At 38.6% G+C, this 23,008-nt stretch overlaps 1 protein-coding gene across 2 annotated transcripts in view; it reads right to left on the reverse strand.

Moving 5' to 3' along the window:
* Window positions 1-502: 502 nt before the first annotated feature.
* LOC117409143 (cyclic nucleotide-binding domain-containing protein 2-like) overlaps window positions 503-23,008 on the reverse strand; it is a 50,955-nt gene continuing 28,449 nt past the window's right edge. The window contains exons 13-17 of one of the 2 annotated variants that reach the window (XM_058997741.1): window positions 22,479-22,542; window positions 4,589-4,635; window positions 3,523-3,600; window positions 2,619-2,666; window positions 503-1,014 (exon numbers count right to left, since the gene is read on the reverse strand). In XM_058997741.1, coding sequence (XP_058853724.1) covers window positions 787-1,014; window positions 2,619-2,666; window positions 3,523-3,600; window positions 4,589-4,635; window positions 22,479-22,542 — 465 coding nt within the window. In that variant the 3' untranslated portion in view covers window positions 503-786. Of the gene's footprint in view, window positions 1,015-2,618; window positions 2,667-3,522; window positions 3,601-4,579; window positions 4,636-22,478; window positions 22,543-23,008 lie in introns of both variants that reach the window. The other variant, XM_034014777.2, reaches the window with a different exon arrangement.

Consider the following 23,008-nt stretch of genomic DNA (forward strand, 5'->3'; position numbering starts at 1 on the left):
TGCAGTACTTTACACTTTTCTCTATTAAATGTCACTTGCCATGTGTTTGCCCAGTTCTGAATGCTGTCTAGATCATTTTTAATAACTTTTGCTGCTGCAACAGTGTTTGCCACGCCTCCTATTTTTGTGTCGTCTGCAAATTTAACAAGTTTGCTTACTATACCAGAATCTAAATAATTAATGTAGATAAGGAAGAGCAGAGGACCTAATACTGATCCCTGTGGTACATCACTGGTTACTGCGCTCCATTTTGAGGTTTCTCCTCTAATCAGTACTTTCTGTTTTCTACATGTTAACCACTCCCTAATCCATGTGCATGCATTTCCTTGAATCCCTACTGCGTTCAGTTTGAGAATTAATCTTTTATGCGAGACTTTGTCAAAAGCTTTCTGGAAATCTAAACAAACCATGTTGTATGCTTTGCAATTATCCATTGTCAATGTAAATACTGGATAAATAAAATTTAAACCTAAAACTTATGAGAATATGTTTAATGGTATAAATACAACATTCATGCATTCAAGCTTTGATTACTTGACATCAGGCACTAACTTTTTGAACTACTAAATCCAAGTAACATGTTTTTTATGCATCAGCTTAAGCATTTATCTTGATGCATGTCTGAGGAGTCACACAAATCTAATCTGTAAAAAAGGTGCTTTCACTTGTTTATTTCTTCAAAATATTGTAACTGTTTTTTTAAATGACCCTTCTTGGATGACTTGATTATTAGTGCACCATTAACACGATACTGAAATTGACTTCTGAAACATTTAGTACAGACACTTAAAAATTCTGTGGATACAAATTGGCATCTTGTTGTCTCTTGCAGCGTTGCCTGACAAGTTTGTCTTTGTAGGCACTCCAAGCCTGATATCTGACATAGTTCTCTCTAATTATGCTCTCTGTAGGGTAGGTGTTCACCAGTTCAAGAGCTGCCTGTACAGACTCAGAGGGAGCCTCCTTCAGAAACAATCCTTTAGGGATGAAAATACACTCTGTTCCTTCACTAATCTGTAAATAAAAATACAAAATAATCCAATGATTAACATGATTTTTTAAATCAACAGCATGTAGACACTGAAAAAAAAGCCAAACATTTTAGGTATGGAAGACTATAATATAGTGTACTAGACAATTCATATTGTTATAGCCATTGTATTCTAAACGGGCAGTGTGTAGACGTAACGGGAGTGTGAGGGATATACAGCTGCCTCTATTTATTCATAAACTTTCCTTAAAATGTAAGCTTTCCTTGAGACATCTGTGTATTTAAAAATAAATACTACATATAAGGGCTGATTTAAGGATAGGCGCAGTGCAAACAATTGCGGCTGAAAAATTCAAATTGCCTAGAGCAGAGAACAGTAGGCACTGTATGAGATTTGTCAAGCACAAAAATAGAAGCAAACAAAACAATATGTTAGAGGACGGGCAGCAAAGTCCTTTTGGCGCACAGAAAAGAAAAGAAAGGTTTTCTGGGGAGCAGCTGAGAGTCCTTACGGCTGAGGTCACTCAGCATGAAATTGAGTTATTTGGAAAAGGCTCAGCCAACATCAGTTATGCTACCAAAGAGGACATATGGTCCTCTATAGAGGAGAAAGTCAATGCTGTCGGTGTTACCAGGAGGACAGTTCCAGGTGATGAAAAGGTGGCAGGAAGTGTACCACAACAGCCATCCTGAGGCCAATGACTTTTGTTTTTTGGCAACAATATGGGAGTTTGTGACTTTAATTAAATAAACAAAACACTAAACAGACACAAACAAAAACACATTAACAAATAAAAAGGCACAAGGGCCAAAACAAAGGTCTACAAAAATGCTCACGGAGACGTAAACACAGGACACAGACACAACAACATGAAACACAATTATTTTACCAGGCAAATCAATGCATATAACTGCATTTACTTTTGTACTTTTTAGATGTAATAATAACATCAAACTACATTCTTGTCTTTGTTTGTATTCAGGCAAGGTTGTATTTTTTTTTATTTATATGCCTTTTAAACCTGTTTTACTTTGAATAAAATTACTTTCAAACAGCATGTGTAAAATAAACAGCGCGCGTGAAAATAAATTGGACCTGACGCGTCTGACAGGCGCTGAATAAATGGACCACTAAGGGTTAATTAAATAAACAAACCACTAAACAGACACAAACAAAAACACATTAACAAATAAAAAGCACAAGGGCCAAAACAAAGGTTTACAAAAGCACTCACGGAGACGTAAACACAGGACACAACAACATGAAACACAGACATTAACTCCAACACTAACCCTCTCTAACACCGGTGATCACCTTATTTATACACCTATGGCTGGTTCATGGCTCCAGCCACATTCCCACGTGTTTTTGCATGGAGGATTTTATCTCCCTCCCTGCCACCCAATATCTCCCCTACACACACACACCCATGCCTCAGCAGAGCTTTCGCCATGCCACACTGCCACAGTGTTTTTCAGCCACAAATCACTTTGCACATATCCTTACATCGGGCCCCATAATGTTTAAATAACATTAAATAGAGATGATTTTGCCAATACTATAAAATGCTATAAGATATTCTCCGTTGTCATATGAAGTGGTAAAATAAGAGGTAGTTTTACTTACTAGACTCATGTTTAGGTCACATTCTCTGCCTACTACTTCAGGTGATACCTGTAAAGAGCCACACGTTTAGAGATATGATTTACCAAACAAACTTCAGATTGTGAATCAATGTTCAGAGTACTGCTGTTGTGGAACGATCATTGTATTCGCCCATTGAATTCGCAACAGGCTCATGTTTGCCTGTTCTATAAGTGTTAAAACACCATCATTGAGATCAATAAAAGAGCAAAATGGACCCGACAGCAGCTGCGCAATGGTTTAGTGATTTCAAACCACCTTGTGAATTTTAGTTTACCATGAAAGAAATGCATCGGCAAGCACTAAATCAAAAAAGAAACAACAAAATCATGTGCATAAGTTCTAAATCACAGCAGTTAGCATTAGTACAAAGTCTGAGCACTATATGTAAGTAGCTTGCAACTGACAAGATACTGTAGATGCATGACGTGGTGTCAATGGGAAATTAGGGAGAACGCCGGTTGGATGCCCAAGGTTCAGTATGCAAATGAGTGAGAATTGTGGGTGATGGGGTCAGAACAGGGTGTGGGGCAAGCCATGTGATATACAGGTCTGCCATTGGGTTGGGAGTTGCTGCTACAAAACTTGTCTCGGGCAGCTCCTTGTTGTGTTGAGCAGCCTCTCATAAAATGGCACTCATGCCGCCTAGCCTGTTACTGAACCACCAACAGGCTACAATGAAATAAAAAAGGTTATCAGCAATCCTACTTAATCCCTTCTTACGTTGTTCCAGACAAGAGTCAATGTTTTACAAACTCAAGATACACAAACTACATATCAAAAGGATGTTAACAAGCCAAAACACTTTTAGAATGTATGCACCAGTAGTTATTTCAGTATTATATTCATTGAAAATAAGGAAACACAAGGGAAAAGCAATACTTACCAAAATACTGCCTTGATCAAAAATCCCTATTCTTAAGAGCAAAGCTGGAGATGATGTAGACTTCATGGCAGACAGAGTCTATAAAAAAAAAGTTACAGATGCGTTATTATAGAACCTTCCATCATTCAAAACAGTCAATCAGCATTAAAATTGTAAGAAACTACATGAAGTAGACAAACTTAAAAAAGCTTATTCTAGTTTTAGCTTTATAAGCTTTATAAGTACACAGTTACAGACAAGTGCTCAACTGTGAACTGTTCTGGATCTTTGTAACAGTAGTAATGATACACATGTGGCTCAGTTCTTCCAGCCTAATGAGGTCAACACAGTTGTCTGAAAGGGGTGGCAGAGAAGACGTGTGTCAATGAAAGAAAGCTTCAAAGGATTTCTTCTAAGCTACTGTATTTGTTTTTCATAACCCCTCTTACCTGTTTCCCAGTAATTTATTTGTGTTCATATTTACAATTACTTATGTGTGCTCTTAATTTAAAGTTGGACCTGCAGATCTTTCCTCCTGGCACCTTAAACAGGTAAAAACCTCCCTTTCTTCCATCTCATTGTGGGAACTGCCACGCTTCTGAGCATCTGCCTGTGCTGTCACTTTTAATGCAATAGCACAACATTCAAAAGGAAGCAAAAAGTTTAACTGGTATCAGATTTCTGTGCAGTAGATGCCTATTTATTTATTTATTTTTCTTATTACATAAGAAACTTTACAAATGAGAGGGGAGCCATTTGGCTCATCAATGCTTGTTCGATTCCTAGTAGCTCACTGATCCCAGAACTTCTGGTCTTAGATTTTTATTGTCACCTGTGCTAGGGGAAAGCTTTTTGCATTTTCTGTGACAGAACAGTGTTCCCTTTGAAATTTCCAGTAAAGGAGATGGGTCACTCCAGGTGGTTGAACAAATTCAAATAAATAAAATGAATAGAATGTAATACCATATGGACTACTATCTATGATTAATATATTTTCTGTTTGTTTTCCATTTTGAACTATTTACTAAAATCTAGAGCATTCGTTTTTCTTTATAATAGTATGCTAAAAGTAACTTACCTTACTTACCTTGCATGGCTTTTCCTTTTGGGTCTCCAAATGTCCTTCAGTGTTACCTAATCGGAAACATTTTGATCATATTGTTACAAATTGTACAGCTGTATTACACCTTATACATGGGCATTTTTATTTATGTGTCTCATTACCTTGTGGTTACTCTGAGTCAAATAAAACCAGATAAAAAGAGGCTTCATAAGAACATGTGGGTGCAAATGTTTACACAATGGCTAAAAGACAATTAAGTTTGGACTTTTTTTTACAAGAAGAAAGCCAAAGCACCTAGTACATCAGAAACAGAAGCTGACACTTCCACACGTCAGAGTGATTTAACAAATGTGACAGTAATACTCTGAATTCCAATTTAAGTGATACAAATATTTGTTCTGCAACTTTTGATAAAAAAGACCCTTGCTTTGGTCAAGATGCAGTTTTAGAACACATTGAAGGCTATAAATGGCTTGAATATAGTGTTCATGATGATAAAGCTTTCTGCTTTTATTGCCGAGCATTTGGTAATGGGCCACAATTACCCGGCATTCTGAATAACTGGTTTTAAAACACAGACGAAGGCAAATGAGAAATTTCACGAACATTCAAAGTGTGAATCCCATCTACAAGCTGTTTGCTAATTGAATGGGGTGGCTACATTCATGTAAAGTAGAAAGTGTTGCATCCCAACTTGACAGTCATAAGAAAAGAGCAGTCGAGGACAACCAAGGGTATTTAACAGCTGTGATGGAGAGCATCAGAGGAAAGTGTAGGTGCAATTTCCACCACTTATACTATGGATCAAGAGGGTCTGAACTGAAATTCAGATTTTTTTCTTGGATGTTCAAAGATGGCCGTGCTGGCAAGAGTAGAGAGGAAGAGGAGCTCACAGCTTGAAAGAAGACTTCAATTCTTTTGTGAAATGGCACAGCGTGATACGCTCCCAAATCTGGCCCAACGCTTTGTGCTCTATCCCCGTGACGACAGCATCGGCCGACAGAAATTAGTTTGTGTTTTAGGCTTCCGTTCTTTTAGTATCCCCCTGGTTTTATTTTGTTTTTATGTACTGTATTGTTTTTATTATGACTGTTTTCGTTCATTTCCTGTACTAGGACTAGACTCCAGCTCGCAATATGATTACTTGATAAATGATCTGCACTGTCAATGATAACCTACTTGCTTTGTGCGTATAAACAAATGGAATAGTTAATTATAATAGCAACGTGTTGCACATTGCATGTTTGTTTTTATTGGTTTGTATATGTGTGATTTAAAGATGTGTTTGGTGTATTTGATTTGTTTATTACTATTATGATTAGCGTTTTTGCAGTTGATTTGTTGCTATATAAGTGTTTTTAACTCTTCCGTCACGTCTGCACGGTTATATACTAGTCATAGTAGCTGTTTGTTATTGTGCATATTTATGATCCAAGTCTGTGTCCTGTCCAAATAAAACCTGGAATTATTTTTAATCGTTTTAGTTTGTGTGCTCCTTCAATCAATCCCCTCTACCCCCTCTACCTCCTAAACAATGAAAAAGTAAACCAGCATACACTGTACTATATAAATCTTACAAATAACAAAACACAAATGCAAATCAAAAAATACAAATTGAAAAACACAAATGTAAATAAAAAAATACAAATAAAAAAAGCACAAATACAAATCAAAAAACACAAATACACAAATGCAAAAAGCAAGAAACACAAATACGAGAACAAAAAACAAATACAAAAAGGCCACAACACAACCGAAGTCATTTCACAACGGAAATACATCACAATGGAGGGCACTGCCCCAGATACACAGGCACAGTCTTCACCTGTTTCTGGAGGAGTTGGAGTTGTTTAGAAAGCACAAGCTGGCTTTAGTAACTTAGTTTACCGTGGTATATTTCTGTCAGTGTTATAACTGATCATCTCATAGGCATCGAAGCCAAACTTTTTTTAATCTACAAAAAAATAAGTCAAACCCAACATTTTCAGTCTAACTAAAATTGTAGTTTTTAACCGCTATTAATGTACACAAATTCAGTTATGGTAGACATGATACTTAACGTTGCGATACAAATTATAACACTGACAGAAATATACCATGCCCAACCAGCTAACACTAGTAGTACACTACTCTGTCAAATAAACTTATGATTTTGAAAGGTATTGTCACTGTTTGCGCCCCAGGCACACCTCTCTGTACAAATTAAGCGCTGCTAATTTTCATACATTTAAATGAAATTATACTAAATGCATTTTGTAATACAGAATTATCACAAAATGCAAGACTGAGCTTGTACTTGCATAAAGTTAAGTTAATGGCTGCTTTTGCAACAGTAAAGAATAGCCTTACCTTTGTCTCGTTGCCTAGTTTATGTTTTGTGCCATCTTGTCTGCTAAAAACTCATTTCTCATTTCAATGGTTTTGCATTGAAATGTAATGATGGAAAGGTCAACACAAGAAATGGTTTGTCTGGAAGATGTGTACATGTATTTATCGGAGGGGAAATATCCCAAAGATTATTGTAGAAACCTTCAAAGAAGGAGATATGGAGAGAAGTTCACTTTGGAAGCTAAGTATTGAACGCCTTTTACAGAACCCACCAGAGGTCTGTGGAGATATGCAGGAAACTTCACCTTTACGGTGTCTCATTGAGGTCATTGGAACAAAACATCTTAGTTTTTTCGACATCCTGAGCTATATGATGTCAGGATGTCCCTATTACCATTCTGTTTGTTGTAATGCAATTTGCAATGGGACTCAATTGTGCTGGAGACAGTATCTGACACATAAAATGCCAAATACTGTCACTGTCTCCATTGAAAAGTAAATAGACACTATTCTGCTCTGCTACAGAAGTAAATGCACTAATTATCAGTACAATGTTCTCCGATCTTACAAAGCAAAGAATATAAAACAAATGACATATCCAATCAATACGGTTATGCAATAGATTGCACATTACAGTTTTTCACAATCATTTACACATTGAAACTGGTTCTATGAACAGAATATCCCCAACCATTAGTTTAGGTACCAAAAGAAAGTTTATTTCAACAAAACTATAAGCATTATTCACCTGTTTTCACACAAATTGCAGATTCATTAAATCTTTTTTGCTAAACCCTACACACAATTCTCTTCATAAAGCACAACCTTCATCAATGAAACCTCATGTTTTCATGTAGAAAGCACTGCCATTCAATATACCAAACTCCAATCATTAAAACTCAACCCTATTAACACACAGTCCTCAAGGTGCAAACACTATTAATCTTAATTGTTCAACCAGCAATCAGAACCTTGGTAGGAATAAAAGGGCCACTGGTGAGCTCACCTGTGTTTTGGAACAATGGATGCCAACAATGGAGAGAAAGGTAGAGGGAGAGGAAAGGTGCGAATGAGAGAAGAGATGGACGAGGAAGAGGAAGAGCAAGAACAACAATTATCTCTGATGAGATTCGTGCAACTTTGGTCAGCCATGTTCTTGTCCATGGTATGATAATGAGGGAAGCTGGGCAGAGAGTGCAGCCAAATTTGAGCCACTTCACTGTTGCATCTATAATCCGGACATTCAGAAATGAAAATAGGTAAGTTACAGTTATCTAACATTGGAGTACCATACTCTGCTCTCTAACCTGTTCTTTGCTCTACTGTATTGTGGAACCGTGTGCATTAGAGCAAGTGGGACAGTACAAGTACATTACATTATCACATGAACTTGGGAGTTGTATCCATATTTTGTACAATTGGATAACTGTAGCCAAACAGTTGTTCTTCTATTTTTGCAGAATTGAGAGACAACCAGCTGATGGTGGTAGACCACGCATGTTTTCAGAAGGTCAAAAAACTGCCATTGTAAACATGGTTCTTGCGAACAATGCCATTCGGCTGCGAGAAATACAAAATAGAATAATTGAGGATAGTGGCATTTTTTAAGGTATTGAGTGGGTAAGCGTGTCAACTATCGACTGCATCCTTCAACCGAGTGCGAAAGAAGCAAGTGTTCCATTCGAGAGGTACTCTGAAAGAGTGAAAGAACTGTGCTTCCAATATGTGCAAGTAAGTTTTCAAACAATAATTTAGTATTGTATTTCAGCACTATGTAGTGTAGGCTACATGATGGCCTACTTTTGCTGATATGTTTTGCTGTGCTTTACAATACTGTATTGACTGTAGACAAGGCAGGGTTTAGCCTGACCAAGCGAAGAAGAGGAGGACGGAACATTATTGGCCACCGTGCCATTGTGGATGTCCTTGGCCAGCGTGGAGGCAACATCACTCTGTGCAGCCATCAGCCACCATGGTGTCCTCCACCACCATGCCACCCTTGGCCCATATAACACAGGCCATCTGCTCACATTCCTTGATGGTCTACGGGATGCTCTGTCCCAACAGGAGTTACATTGTCATTTGGGACAATGTCAGTTTCCACCGCGCTGTTCTGGTCCGCAAATGGTTCGATGACAACCCAACATTCTCTAACCTGTTTCTTCCACCCTACTCACCATTCCTTAACCCCATAGAGGAGTTTTTCTCAGCATGGCGGTGGAAGGTCTACGACCACAGTCCCTATGAACGGGAAAACTTTCTCCAGGCTATGGGGAAGACTTGTGGGGACATAGTTTTGGAGTCCTCTCAGGGGTGGATAAGGCATACCAGGGGGTATTTCCTCCCAGGCCTGCCCAGGGAAAACATTGCCTGTGATGTAGACGAAAACCTCTGGCCTGACCCAGGCCAGAGACAGGATGTTGAGGCCGAATACACTTTTCCCTTTTCTTTCTTTCTTTTTTTTATAAATTTAGTTGTTGCCAATTATTTTTATTATTTTCTCCCAATTTGGAATGGCCAATTGTTATTTGAAGCTCAGCTCACCGCCACCACCCCTGCACTGACTCAGGAGGGCGAAGACGAACACACGCTATCCTCCGAAGCGTGTGCCGTCAGCCGACCGCTTTTTTTCACACTGCAGACTCACCATGCAGCCACCCAAGAGCTACAGCGTCGGAGGACAACGTAGCTCTCGGGCAGCTTTACAGGCAAGCCCGCAGGCACCCGGCCAGACTACAGGGGTCGCTGGTGCGCGGTGAGCCGAGGACACCCTGGCCGACCTAACCCGACCTAACCTCCGGGCGACGCTCGGCCAATTGTGCGCCACCCGCTAGGAGCTCCCGTCCACGGTCGGCTGTGGGATAGCCTGGACTCAAACTCGCGACGTCCAGACTATAGAGCGCATCCTGCACTCCACGTGGAGCGCATTTACTGGATGCGCCACTCGGGAGCCCCCCTTTTCTTTCTTTACCTACAATGAGTATATATTCTCTTACTTTAGTTGAAGTATTTTTACTTGGGCTACGTTTGTTTCCCCAACTTTTCTTGACTGCTAGCAAATTCAGTTGAAATTCTGAAAATAACATTTTGAAAATTCTGGTATTTGTGTATTGTTTTTACATTTGAGCATACTCTCTAACATAATTTACACAGATTACAGTAGCATGCTGTTGCAAAGTGCAAGATTTATAGAGGTAATACTGAAAAAGCATATTTTATAATAGTGTTTTTCATTTATCTCACCTGTGTGTAATGGATATTCAGTAGGGTCTATTTATTTGATGGCTTTTGTGTGCCATTTGAAGGCAAAGTTACATTTAGATTGAAGATAACATGTTTTAGAATAGAGTGTATCGTTTTGTCTGAGACTTCTGAGGTTTGGCCAGTACGGTGTGGGTTTTTTGTTTTGTGTTTATAGTTTTGAGTAAATGGAGTATAATTTCAGGAAACGTATGTAAATGGTTGTAGAAAAACTGTATTACTTTATTATAAAAATTGTGCTGGAGTGACAAATACGGCTAGGAGACACTATTTGGCAGGGGAAATATTTAGCACCCAAGGTGCCAAATACTGCCAGGAGACTCCATTTGGCAGAGGCAGTACTTGGCATAATACCGGGACTAGTTGCGATTGTGTCTTTGCTTACATTCCATTCCAGTGGCGTACTGCTGAAATTCAGGACGGAGCTGTGTGTCGGTGGTTAAAAAAATAATGCCACCGTTACGTGTTTTACAACAACTTGAAAATGTCTGAAAGTATTTCAAATTTATATTGCTGTTTGATTTGGCCTCCAATGTCCTTGAGAACGAGTTTAGTCAAGAAATGCCAGTCACCAATCTGCCTGCATCTCACTTCTCCAAACAGTCTGCAGCCCCTTCAGTACAATCTTTGTTTTTGAGATTAACATGTTAATATGTTGTGTGTACTGTGTCTCTTATTAAACACTCAATAGTGCTACATTTATAAATACTTCGTATACAGTTATTATTTTGTAATTGCTTTTTTAATAAGAAAATACAAATGTATTAAAATAATACTAATACTTAATACATTAAATGACAAACTTTTTGATGTGAAGTCTTCAGTGTTGAAATCAGTTTTGATTCACATACTTATATCACTTCAAGTATGAATGATCTCTTAATAGTTTCGTTAAGAGGAATGTGCTTGTGTTGGTTCTTTATATATTTAACCACGGGTGTGCAATTCGTATCGCTCAACTCCCAGGACAACAAGATTTGTGTGAGGGACAAGTTTTGCCGTTATTCTTTTTCCCGTTGGAAAAGTAGTTTTTATTTATTTATTTATTTATTTCTATGTTCGTTCTGTTGCTAGAAAGACACTCCAGGTATATTTTTATAGAGCCACGCAAGTTTCTGAAAACTGAATTGCGGAAGTCTAGCATCAAAGCACAAACATTTTAAAAAGTGTTCACGTCGCACCCCTATCACTTCTGATTGGCTAGCTGTGGAAAAAGCTGATCTATTGGTTACAAAGAAACCCAGAAACGGCTGCCTGAGAGACTCGAGCAATGCACAGACTAATCTTTTACTTACTTTTTTTGTAAATTAGCAAATAAGTGATACTGCTTTTTTGTGTGTGTTTTGTGTGACGTGGAGGGGGCAAGTAGATTTTTAAGAAGGACAAGTAGATTTTTTCTAGCATTTTGTCCCTTGGAAAATAAGTTTATTGTAGCAGTGTGGAGTAGTGGTTAGGGCTCCGGACTCTTGACTGGAGGGTTGTGGGTTCAATGCATTGATTTATGAAAGTATTAAAACAAATGTGTTTATAATATAGAAATTAAATGCTTATATATGAGATTCTCTGTACAATATTTTATTATTTTTTAAATAAAATACAGACTGTAAATCTCATAGCAATGTGTTTATGTATTAATTAATTTATGTATTTTTTTTTCAGTGAGAGTAGTGCAGGGAAAGCATGTTGTCAGAAATTTGTCAGGGATGGAGTTAAATCTAGCCCTACCAATCTAGCAATTGAGTGCTAATTGGGGAATGGCCACATACATAAAAAAACACAGGTCACACACACATCAAAACATTCAGTTGCTAAAGGTAGATCAAAACACATGGTTTTGCAATTCCACTACAAACTGTGAATAGAAAGAAGGCTTTAAGATGAAGTTCTTTCATCTTCCAGACACTTGATGAGAAACAATCTTCCAGCTTCCATTTTCAACTCAGAATAGTGAGTACTACATGCTTGAAAGCCTACTGTTTGTAAGATGTAGCATCATATCTGATTGCCCAGGTCTTTGTTCTTGTAATGTTTTATTGGTTACTCCAGCTGCTTCTAGAACCTTACAGTACATTTATACGTTGCACATCAGTGTGTTGAAATTATCCAATTTCAGAAACAGATGCTGTTTATTTTGTGTATTCTAATGAGACTACGTATGTAACCCAGTGGAATGAAAAATAATTAAAACACATTTTAAATTAAGACAAAACCAGAAACTTTTATTGTGTATACATCCGCAGTGTAACAGTCCCAAATTTAATTTATTGTTCGCTTATTAAAAATAAATTGAACATGTCTGTTTTATTGTGAATTTCGTCATCCAAAGTGGCATCTCACTAGAAACAAGAGGACTGAACACACACTGATGATGGGTGGAGTTTCAAATGACACCGAGGAAGTAAGGGGAAAAGCTGCCGCAGATGCTTAAAATCCAGGCCCGTAATTCGGGGGGTGGTGTCTGGCCTTGTCTTTACCTGCTTTTCTAAAAGTTTTCATGACTGACAGGAATACATTCTTGTTGGTTTTAAACTCACTGTCAGCAGAGATGTTAAAACTTCTACTGTTAAAATATCTAATTAGTCCAGTTCAGCATTACAAAACTGGAGACTGAATACTGGTCCCCAGATGAACTTCTTGCACTGGCATAAAATTCATTTATGTTGTTGATATATATATATATATATATATATATATATATATATATATATATATATATATATATATATATATTTTTTTTTTTTTTTTCCCTTAAAATGAATGTCCATATTTTTTTCTTTAAACCAGTCTTTAAGTACACTAACAGCCCATGCTGTAGTTTTTTTGTGTGTTTTTTCAATCTTAGTTTTCTTCTATTTCAGTTATAACTGTTCCTCATCTACTGTTAAGTGTCTACTCTTGACAGTTGCTGGTGCTCTTATTTTATTACTTTTTTTTTCAGTTGGACTGCTGTCTTCACTCAAAGTTGGTGTTGTACCAGTTATCTGGAGGTTCATCCCCAAATATATTAAAGGAAATAGGTTGAAAATCACTCATTTTTGGCAGTGGTTTTGTAACAAATAAGAAATAAAATGGTAGTTTGTCATGGAATTTAAAATGCAGTGCTGCGTCGTGATTTATTCAGTGTGAAGCAGCTCATTAGTATGCAAGCCATGCTATATGCTATATATACATGCACGGTCATGTGATGCTGCCATTCAATCTTATTGGTTAATTTGCCCAATAACGGATTAATGCAGGCTACTGTTGTAGTCATGGTTGTCATGTCATCCATGTATACTCGAATTGGTGGTAGTCGCATTCCAGAAGCCAAGCGCTCTCCTCCCACTACCCATTTTGATGCCCAAATGATTACTTCCATTGCCATGGTAAAAGCCAGTGTAGAAATGGTGCATCCTGCCATTATTCCAACTTCTAGGCATTGCCATGTAGTGCTGAATTCTGAAGTTGAAAAACTAAATTGCAAATCTCCAAAGTAGGCTTTCACTAAATTTGTTATTGTCATCGGTACACTGAAAAAATCAAATGCTGCCTAAAGAAGTTCATGTGGCACTGAACCATACGCATTAGCTAAATCCAGGAATGTCACATGGAGCTCCTTCCTTTCCTTTTTAGCTGATTGAATTTGTTGCCAGATCACATTGATGTGTTCTAAGCATCCTGGGAAACCTGGAATGCCCGCTTTTTGTATTGAAGTGTCAATGAAGCAGTTCTTTAATAGGTAAGTTGACAATCTCTGAGCAATAATGCTGAAGAAAATCTTGCCTTCTACGTTTACTAGGGAAATAGGGCGAAACTGACTGATGCTTGTAGAATCTTTTTCTTTCAGTATAAAGACCACCTGCTTGTCGCCATGCTCTTGTTACAATCTGTTTTTCCCAGCAATGGTATTGTGCCCCGTTCTTCATAAACCACACGTGCAGTTGTGTAAACCAAAAGAATGAGCAAAAGGTGAAAGGAAAGAGGAAAACAAAATACTTTAAGGAAAAATTACAAAATAAAGTGTGTGTGTGTGTTTTTTTTTAAACCGCAGCTCATTGCTCCTTCTAGTGGTGGAAGCCCTGAGAAACAGGCACTGCTCAGTATCCTTGCCTATACACTGTGGGATGGCTCAGTCCCACTAAACTAACTATTCTAAATAGTCAAAATTAAATAACTGGTGCGTGGCTTGCTTGCACCACCGGGTTTGTCCTATGCTGGAGTCGCCACTTTGTCTTCCCGATCGCTGCTCCAGAATTTCCAGATTTCGTTTCCAAATGTCAGGATTCCGCTGTGAAGTCACACTCCACTAAACAGTGCCTTTTTATTTAGCCATTCACCCATATAGTCCCACCCCCAAGCCAATGACAGCCGATCATTCACAGCTGACTTCTGTCAAAAGACATTGTCTGACAGTGTGGGAATACACAGGGTTTCCCAACCCCCCTACAAGCTCACACATGCGCCCCCATGGCCAGTCCAGATCCATCCCCTCTCACAGGGAAAAATATCCAAATGCACATTATGTCCATTGCTATGCACATCATAAATGTAATAATGGGACATGCAGTGAGTCAAGTTTCAGGGGCTTGATTTTTTTTTTCAGATCCGCTCTGCTTTTTCAACTTTTTTCTCTCGCTCTCCAAAGAAAACTTTTGTTATGGATGAGGTTGTACAGAAAAGACTACCAACTGCTCCTCAAACAAGGTCGAATTTTAGTAGTCGAGGAGTGAGGACAGTGTTTGAACAGCGCAATCGGTAGCAGTGTGGAGTAGTGGTCAGGCCTCTGGACTCCCAACTGGAGGGTTGTGGGTTCAGTCCCGGGGGATGGCACTGCTGTTGTACCCTTGAGCAAGGTACTTTACCTAGATTGCTCCAGTAAAAACCCAGCTGTATAAATGGGTAATTGTATGTAAAAATAATGTGATATCTTGTAATAATTGTAAGTCGCCCTGGATAAGGGTGTCTGCTAAGAAATGTAATAATAATGTAATAATAGAGTGTTTTCAAACAATTAGTGATTCAGGAGACTTTGACAGTGTCACAGTTAGAGAAGCTAATGGTTTTTGCCATAGCCTCATGGACAGATAGCTTCTGTACTTCCTGGACTTGTTCCTAAAGATAATGATGAAGGTGGATATTTTGTATGGGAAACTCCAGGCAAGAAATATTACATCTGTTGATGCAAATGAAGCGGTAACTCAATTTGTTCAAAGCATTCAGGACATCCGAGCATCTGTTAGAGCACTGGACTCCAGCCTCCCTGAGAACCTGCCACCAATGCCAAAAAGACGAAGGGGCCCAAATACCACAGAATATTATGACACAGCTGCCTTGCAAATTAGTGACATCATCATCTCTCACGCAAAGGAACGGTTTGCCTTCAGAAAGCATCTTGTCTCTGCAAAATTGCTGCAGAGTGACCGTTTTGATGAATATCAAGTAGTTTTCCCAGACGGTGTATGAGAGGAAATGGTTCAAGCATATCCAAAGTTTAGTAAGACTTCCTTATGCATTGACTTACAAACAGTGTATGAAACAGAAGATTTAAAAAATGTTGAAAATGCATTAAGTATGCTTGAACTGATGATATATAACAACCTGGACAGAACATTTCAGGAGATGTCAAAACTACTGAAGATAGTTATTACCACTCCGATAACTACAGCAGAGTCAGAGAGATGTTTCTCAACACTGAAGCGGATAAAAACCTTCTTGAGAAATAGTATGAAAACCGAACAATTAAATGCTCTAGCCATGTTATCAATTGAAAAAGACATGATGGCTGACATTCCTGACTTTAACAATAAAGTAATCGAAAAATTTGCCACAATAAGACATCGCAGAGCAAACTTTTTATATCGCTTCCAACGAGAAACAGACAGTGACAGTGCTTCTGCTACTGAGGTTGGCCCCCTGGGCACAACCCCCCCAGACCTCACCCCCCCACCTGCAAAAATGTTGGCCACCAGCCTCCACTGGAGCACGAGTTAGTGCTTAATACTTGTAAGAGATTGTGGTAGCCTCGTTTGACTTTCTCTTATTTTGTAATTTCTTTCTCAGTCTTTGCAATACTGTCATTTTGGAAGATGAGTGTGATAGAGATCGAATGATTCTTGGTGTTGGATCTCCCTCCCGACCTGTGAGGGCGCTGTGTAAAGGGAACAGAGTACCCTGGACTAAATGGCACGACAGTTTATTCATAGGGTTAGGTGGAAATCGGCCATCTAGAAAGGGGGGCGGAGCTACGGTACACAAACTCAATGACCCGGTTGGGAAATGGCGTGGCATCCGCGGATTGGAGGAGCAGATGCGCTCGTTGACCAAGGGGTCATGGGTGATGGTATGAATAAAGGGGACGTAGTGAAGTTATTAATTGGTTAGAGAAAGCCTAAAAAGGAGAACAGTGAAAAACATGAGTGTTTTGTTTGTTTGTACTGTCTTGTTAAAAACCTGTTTCTTTGTTGTTTAGACAGCTAACACGATCAGGAGCTGTCGCCAAAGGCCAGCACCAAACCAGACAACATCACCACTTGTTCCACGAAGAACTGTATTTATACCACGAGCACTAATTCACTCATTAAAGGACTTGTGTATGTGTTTTGTGTTACGTGTGGGTGTATAAAGAACGGGACTTTTGGTTGAGGGTCAAACCCAGGGATTATAAGTAAAGTAATACATGCCACTGTATTACTTTCTATCATTATTGTTTACTGTTTGTTTTGCCATCAGGCTTTGGAAAAACAAGATCATTAAACACCATTGCACCTGAATCTCGTTGTCTGTCTGTTTCTTCTGCACAGCTGCATTGCTTTCACCTGCACACACTTACCCACTTGGTCACAATGAGCCATCATTTTGCGTTGCAGTTGCAACCACTTTCTGAGAACAAAGGCAGGATCAGGCTCGACCATCAATGTGTCGGTCCCAAAAATAACTCTCAAAGACATGACTCAATTTACTCCCTATTATAAAGATAGGGTAAAATAGCTTTCTATTCAAGTTAGTCTTCAGGAGCTATGAACTGTTGTAAGAAGTAGCCTACTGTATAATATAAAGGACATAAATGTGCATATTTTTCTTCATGATGGGAAATCGAGATAATTCAGTCACAAATCCTGAATCATGACTCAAATTGCTCCTTTCACATTTGCTTTTGTAACTGGGTGAAATGTTCCAGACAGTAAGAGAATACAATTGCATGCAATAAATAATGTATTTACGTTAAAATAGAGTCTAAAAAGAGCACCAGTTTTGCATAGTTGTTATGCCATGAGGAAAATACGGTGATTGTCTCCTAAACTATCCATCAATAACACCAGGTGTCTGCTGCAGTCAGCAAAATATTAACTCCTGCTCACGAGAGAAGTCGTGTGCACAAGATACTAACCTTTTTTTAATTCCCTCCATGTCCCTTTAGGTGTTCCATAGTATTATACATTGTGTGCACTTTTTCTTTAGATGAGCTTCTGTTTTAATCATACCTAAATTAATTGAATGATGTATGTAAAATTAAGTAGTGCTACTTCTGGCATTTAATTTAGCTGTACATGAGGAACTGTTTACAGCGGTTTTCCTTTATCAGAACACAATTCAGTGGCATCCATACTGTCAGTAAATACACACTCATAATAACAAAAACAAACTTATACTTTCTTATTCTTTAAAAAAGTGTATGGTAGTAGAACACTCATGTAAGGTTTGATATGAATTGTAATACTTTTAAGTACCCCTTTAGATGGCAGGAGCGAGTGGTGCAGTCTTGTGATAGTCGCCAAAAAGGACGAGACCAACCGCTTCTGCGTTGATTTCCATAAGGTAAACGCTATTGCCAAGTTCGATGCGTACCCCATGCCTCGGGTCGATGAGCTTCTCGACAGACTGGGAACGGCGAGGTTCATCTCGACTTTGGACCTGACGAAGGGATACTGGCAGATCCCCTTAACCCGCAGTTCACAGGAGAAAACTGCATCTTCTACCCCTGATGATCTGTTTAATTTCATAACCATGCCGTTTGGGCTACATGGTACAACCGCTGCCTTTCAGAGACTAATGGACCAGGTCTTACACCCACATCATGAGTATGCAGCAGCGTATATTGATGATGTGGTTATCTACAGCGCCACCTGGCGAGAGCATCTGGCTAGGCTCGCGGCCGTCTCTGAGGGTAGCCCGGCTGACAACCAACTTGGGTAAATGTGCATTTGCCAAAATAGAAACGCAATATTTAGGGTTTATTATGGGACATGGGCAGGTGAAACCCTTCGCCACCAAAGTCCAGGCTTTGATGGATGCGGCAATCCTGAAAACCAAGTCCCAGGTGAGGTCTCTCTTGGGGTTGGATGGTTATTACAGACGACTTATCCCTGTGTATGCTACAGTGGTCAACCCTCTAGTGAACCTCAGAGTGCACCAAATTCAATTAGATGGACAGAAGAATGTCAGGGGGCAGTTGATATCATTAAGCAAAAAACTCTGCCAAGCCCCTACCCTTATCACACCAGATTTTGATAAGGAATTCATCCTCCACACTGATGCTTCGGATGTTGGTCTAGGGGCAGTCTTGTCCCAGCAACCCTTTATGTATTTTATGACACACCGTGCAGGGAAAGATCACCAAAATGCAGATTACTTTTCCCGGGAGGGGGGTGTAACAGGGAAAGTAAATTCCGCTGAGTGTTCCTTCGGCTCCACTCTGAGCGGGGGGATATGTGACAGACAGCGAATGAATCCGAGTCAACAATCTCCCTCCCGACCTGTGATGGCGCTGTATAACAGGAACAGCGTGCCCCGGACTGGATGGTTTGGCAGTTCATTCCAGGGTCAGTCGGAACCCGGCCATCCAGTAAGGGGGCAGAGTCACAATGCCAGAAGTCATCGCCCTAATGCGGTACTTGAAGTGTCAGTCATGGATTGCAGGAGACGTGATTGAACTAGCTATCGCAGGGGACGTGACTGAAGGTATAGTAGGGGATGTAATGATGTAATCTGTTCCTTTTTTGATGTGGTTACCGAAAGGACCCATATAGGAGATGGAAGTAATTTATTATTGTGAGTGTTTTGTGTTTGTTGTTCTAACTGTTTTGTCATTTCATTGTTAGACGGCTAAACACTAACCGGGAGCTGTCGCTACAAGCCAGCACCAAACCCGGACTGCACTGCACTACTGTTTCACAAACTGTTGTCTTTCACCACACCTGCACAAAAGCACTCACTATCTGTAGAAGTGACCGTGTCTGTGGTGTGTGTTAGTTATTAGTGTCTTATTGTTTACTACTTATTGTTACTGAAACCCTAGTTTTGCACGGAGCGATACACATTGCTGTGTAGCACCCGTGCTTATTATTTAAGTGTTATTGACATGCAACCCAGCCAAATAAAGGTGATATTTGATTGAACTTTAACTTTTTTTTGTGTGTTATTCCTGAGCACTGCACCAACTACACCTGCACATTGCAAGCCACCTGTCACATATCCATATGAACAAAGATACAGCTGTGTAGACGTGACTTTTGTGACATTATTTTGCCAGCCTAAATAAAAATGACAGACCTGTTAAAGTATTTAAGAAAAAAGTTTAATACAATTATTAAATATAATGTTTTTTTTTAATATTAAATGATTAGAAGTAATAGTGTTTTGATTACATAACCTCATCTTAATGTAACTTCCATTACATTGGACGATAAGTGAAATAAGGATTTTTTTTAAATGCTTTATTTAATTATTTTACCAGCAATGCTAGAAAAAAGGACTTAAGAACAGCTATGTGATAAGAAAAAGGACAATCCTTTCACCAATAAGCTTATTCTATTGTGAAATTCAACAAGCTTGTGTTTTGAATTCTGCAACATATCAACGTACTCTAGAAATGTATAAGCTCTTCCCAAAGATATTTATGATATTTTACTTGTTTTCAAATGCGATAATACAATTTACAGTGTACCTGCTTCAGTTAACCAGATTGTATTTGTCATGTAATACTAAATACAAAATTAAAAAAAGATAATAATAATAAGCTCAACCAGTAGTCACATTTAATGTTACCTGTGCAGGGAGAGAGATGGATCATGACAAAGGGATCACATTGAAAATAAATGTAGCCTTACTAATCATTCCAAATTATTATTATTTTTTAAGCTAAATATGTTTCTAACTTATTTTGTTGATATAGAAATAAAAAAAGTCCTCTATAGTGTGTTGCAGGCTTTGAACTTGATCTGTTGTTTCTTGCGCTGAGTAGTAGTCTACTGTTTACTGCTTGTATCTGTGTGAAGTATGCAGATGAATGTAGTGTTATGAACTGATACCCAAGTCGCTGAAACAGTGTGAGTTATCCATAGGAGCGTGTAATACAACAAACTCATTACATGAATGACAAAAACTGAGTGGAATGCATCGGAACGCGTTTTACACAGGCACAAAAATCCGAAAACCACAGTATGGCATTGCCACCATGAACAGCCTAACTTTCCCTCATTTGATAAGACACTCTGTGACCAGCTGCTGGGGGCTGTACATCATCCAAGAATCCACCATGCTGACTGAACAATCTTTTGATTCTGCTAATGCTTCTGCTAGTAGAATAACTCAATCAGTAAAAAAAAAAAAACCCTTTGTAAGGTAGTCTGAGGTCAGGGTCTGTGAAACTAGTTGTATGGATTTCAGTCTCAGATATAACTTCTCACTTGTTTTGCTTCTTTATTCAAACAGCATACACTGTCAGTTACAGTATAAAGTGTAACTTAATGAATGAAACAATTTGAATTATATAGTCTAACTACACACTGCATTAGCTGAAAAGTCCTAATAAACAATCCTGTTACAAGCACCCCCAGTCTGTTAATAATAGCACATCATCTGATTCATAACTTTGTGATCTGATTGCAATCTTGAGGCTGGGGGGGGGGGGCTAACTAACTCCCAGCCCATAGATTGCAATCAAATAAAATAGTTCTGTGCAGGGGTGTTTTAAAAAGTGGGTTCATAATAATAATAACAATAAACAGCAATTTCATTGGCGATGGAGTCATTTACATAACAATAAGGTTGATTAGCTAAAAAAAAAACAACACTTGATTATATTTTCATATGAAAAATTAGATTTAAAGCAATGCATCATATTTTCACAATGAATCATAATGCGGTATACGTGCCATCTGTTTTATAATTGAAGCTTCATTTAAAATATAACCAGGTTGTATATTGATTTCACTAAGGTTTGCATGTTTGCTTTATTATATTTTTAATTCAGACAGGAAAAGGAATACCTTGCCTTGGAAGCACTTTGTAACAAGCACCCCAGTGGTACTCAATGATGATTTGTTTCATAAAAGCTATTATATTAAACTTTGACTCTGTCTCATCAGCCAGTACTGGTGGGAATGGGGGAAAATATCTTGTTACATAGCTGCTTCCAGAATCAAAGTTCTGTTATCTTACTCCAAAGAGTCTTTCTATCTCTTACTAAATTATAGAATTGCTATAGTCGGCACCACAATCTTTAATTGGATTCCTACATATTACTACATATAAGCTACAAAATGTTGAGGATGGAGAGTTGGAGAGTTTGAGTTCCTTACTGTTGACTTATTGTATTTCCTACTGGTAGAACTTCTGTCTTTCTGCCTGTGATCCAACAAGCAGCTTGGCTATGGGTCGTAAAGAGAGTGAGCGGATGCGAGTCAAAAAAAAAGGAAACATTTAGCAAGTAAAAATAAATATAGTAATCCATCACGTACCGTCCCTCACATATCCGCCCGTCACATATCCACATACCTCTTCAGTAACGTTAGTTTATTATTGAACAGAGAAGATTAGTTCAGATATTGCAGACCCTACCAAAGTTTCGTACACTGTGTTGTATGTGCTCCGTGCGCTACCATTGCTGGTAGTGTCACGTGAGCTGTTCAGTGTGTTGATATGTAAATAAATCCTGTTCACCTGCGGGGCGTATCCACTTCAACCTCTGTCTCGCTTTCCTGACTGTCACTCAGCAGTGAATACACGCACCCACACGGCAGACGGCTACTCCGTCACAAGCATTAATACCCTCTATCTTTCTAAACAAGGGATATTCGCTAAAAATACGAATAATGTTGTGTGTTTCAAGTAGAGGAAAGCAACTGAAATGGCCTAGCGAACAATTTTCTTAATGTATTTCTTTTTTTCTTGCGATTAACCCCTGCCCATGGTGTCATCACGGTGACCAGTTTATATGATAGAAATGGTATTTAATGGAAACCCATTTTTGCTGATAATGTGCACAGCATTTTTGAATTTTAAATGAGCAGAAACTTTTATTTTCTTTGACTTTTCAGTGGAAACACTGATAACAATGCTTACTTACCTGCATGTTCCCTTTCACAGAAGCCTCTCAGGTTTGCACTGGGTCTTGATGGAGTCACAGCTGTCTGCCAAGGGGTTAAAGAAAAATGTGAATCCATCTCAATTATTTTAGCAAATTGCATGCTGTATGTTTATCACCTGTTTTAGCACACAGTGTTGGATTTAACAAGCTTTTCATAATGCAGTGTTGAACCACTGTTGTCAAAAAACATTATTTTGATAACTGTATTATGGCCTTTTTCCTTTGTCAGTTGTTAAAAGGCAGGCAGTAACCTGGTAATAATTGATAACTAGAGCTTGTTGCAAGACCCTGCTTCCCCTCTGGGATTTTAGACTGCACCAATTGCAATTAAATCACAGTAAAAGGCAAGGGTTGACATCAGAGTATATTGTTTATTTATTTATTTATTTATTTATTTATTTATTTATTTTTAATAAATTTAGCCGTTGCCAATTATTTTCTCCCAATTTAAAATGGCCAATTATTTTTAGGCTTAGCTCACAGCTACCACCCCTGTGCTGACGAACACA

Source organism: Acipenser ruthenus, chromosome 2 (genome assembly GCF_902713425.1).
Source record: "Acipenser ruthenus chromosome 2, fAciRut3.2 maternal haplotype, whole genome shotgun sequence".
NCBI lineage: Eukaryota > Metazoa > Chordata > Actinopteri > Acipenseriformes > Acipenseridae > Acipenser > Acipenser ruthenus.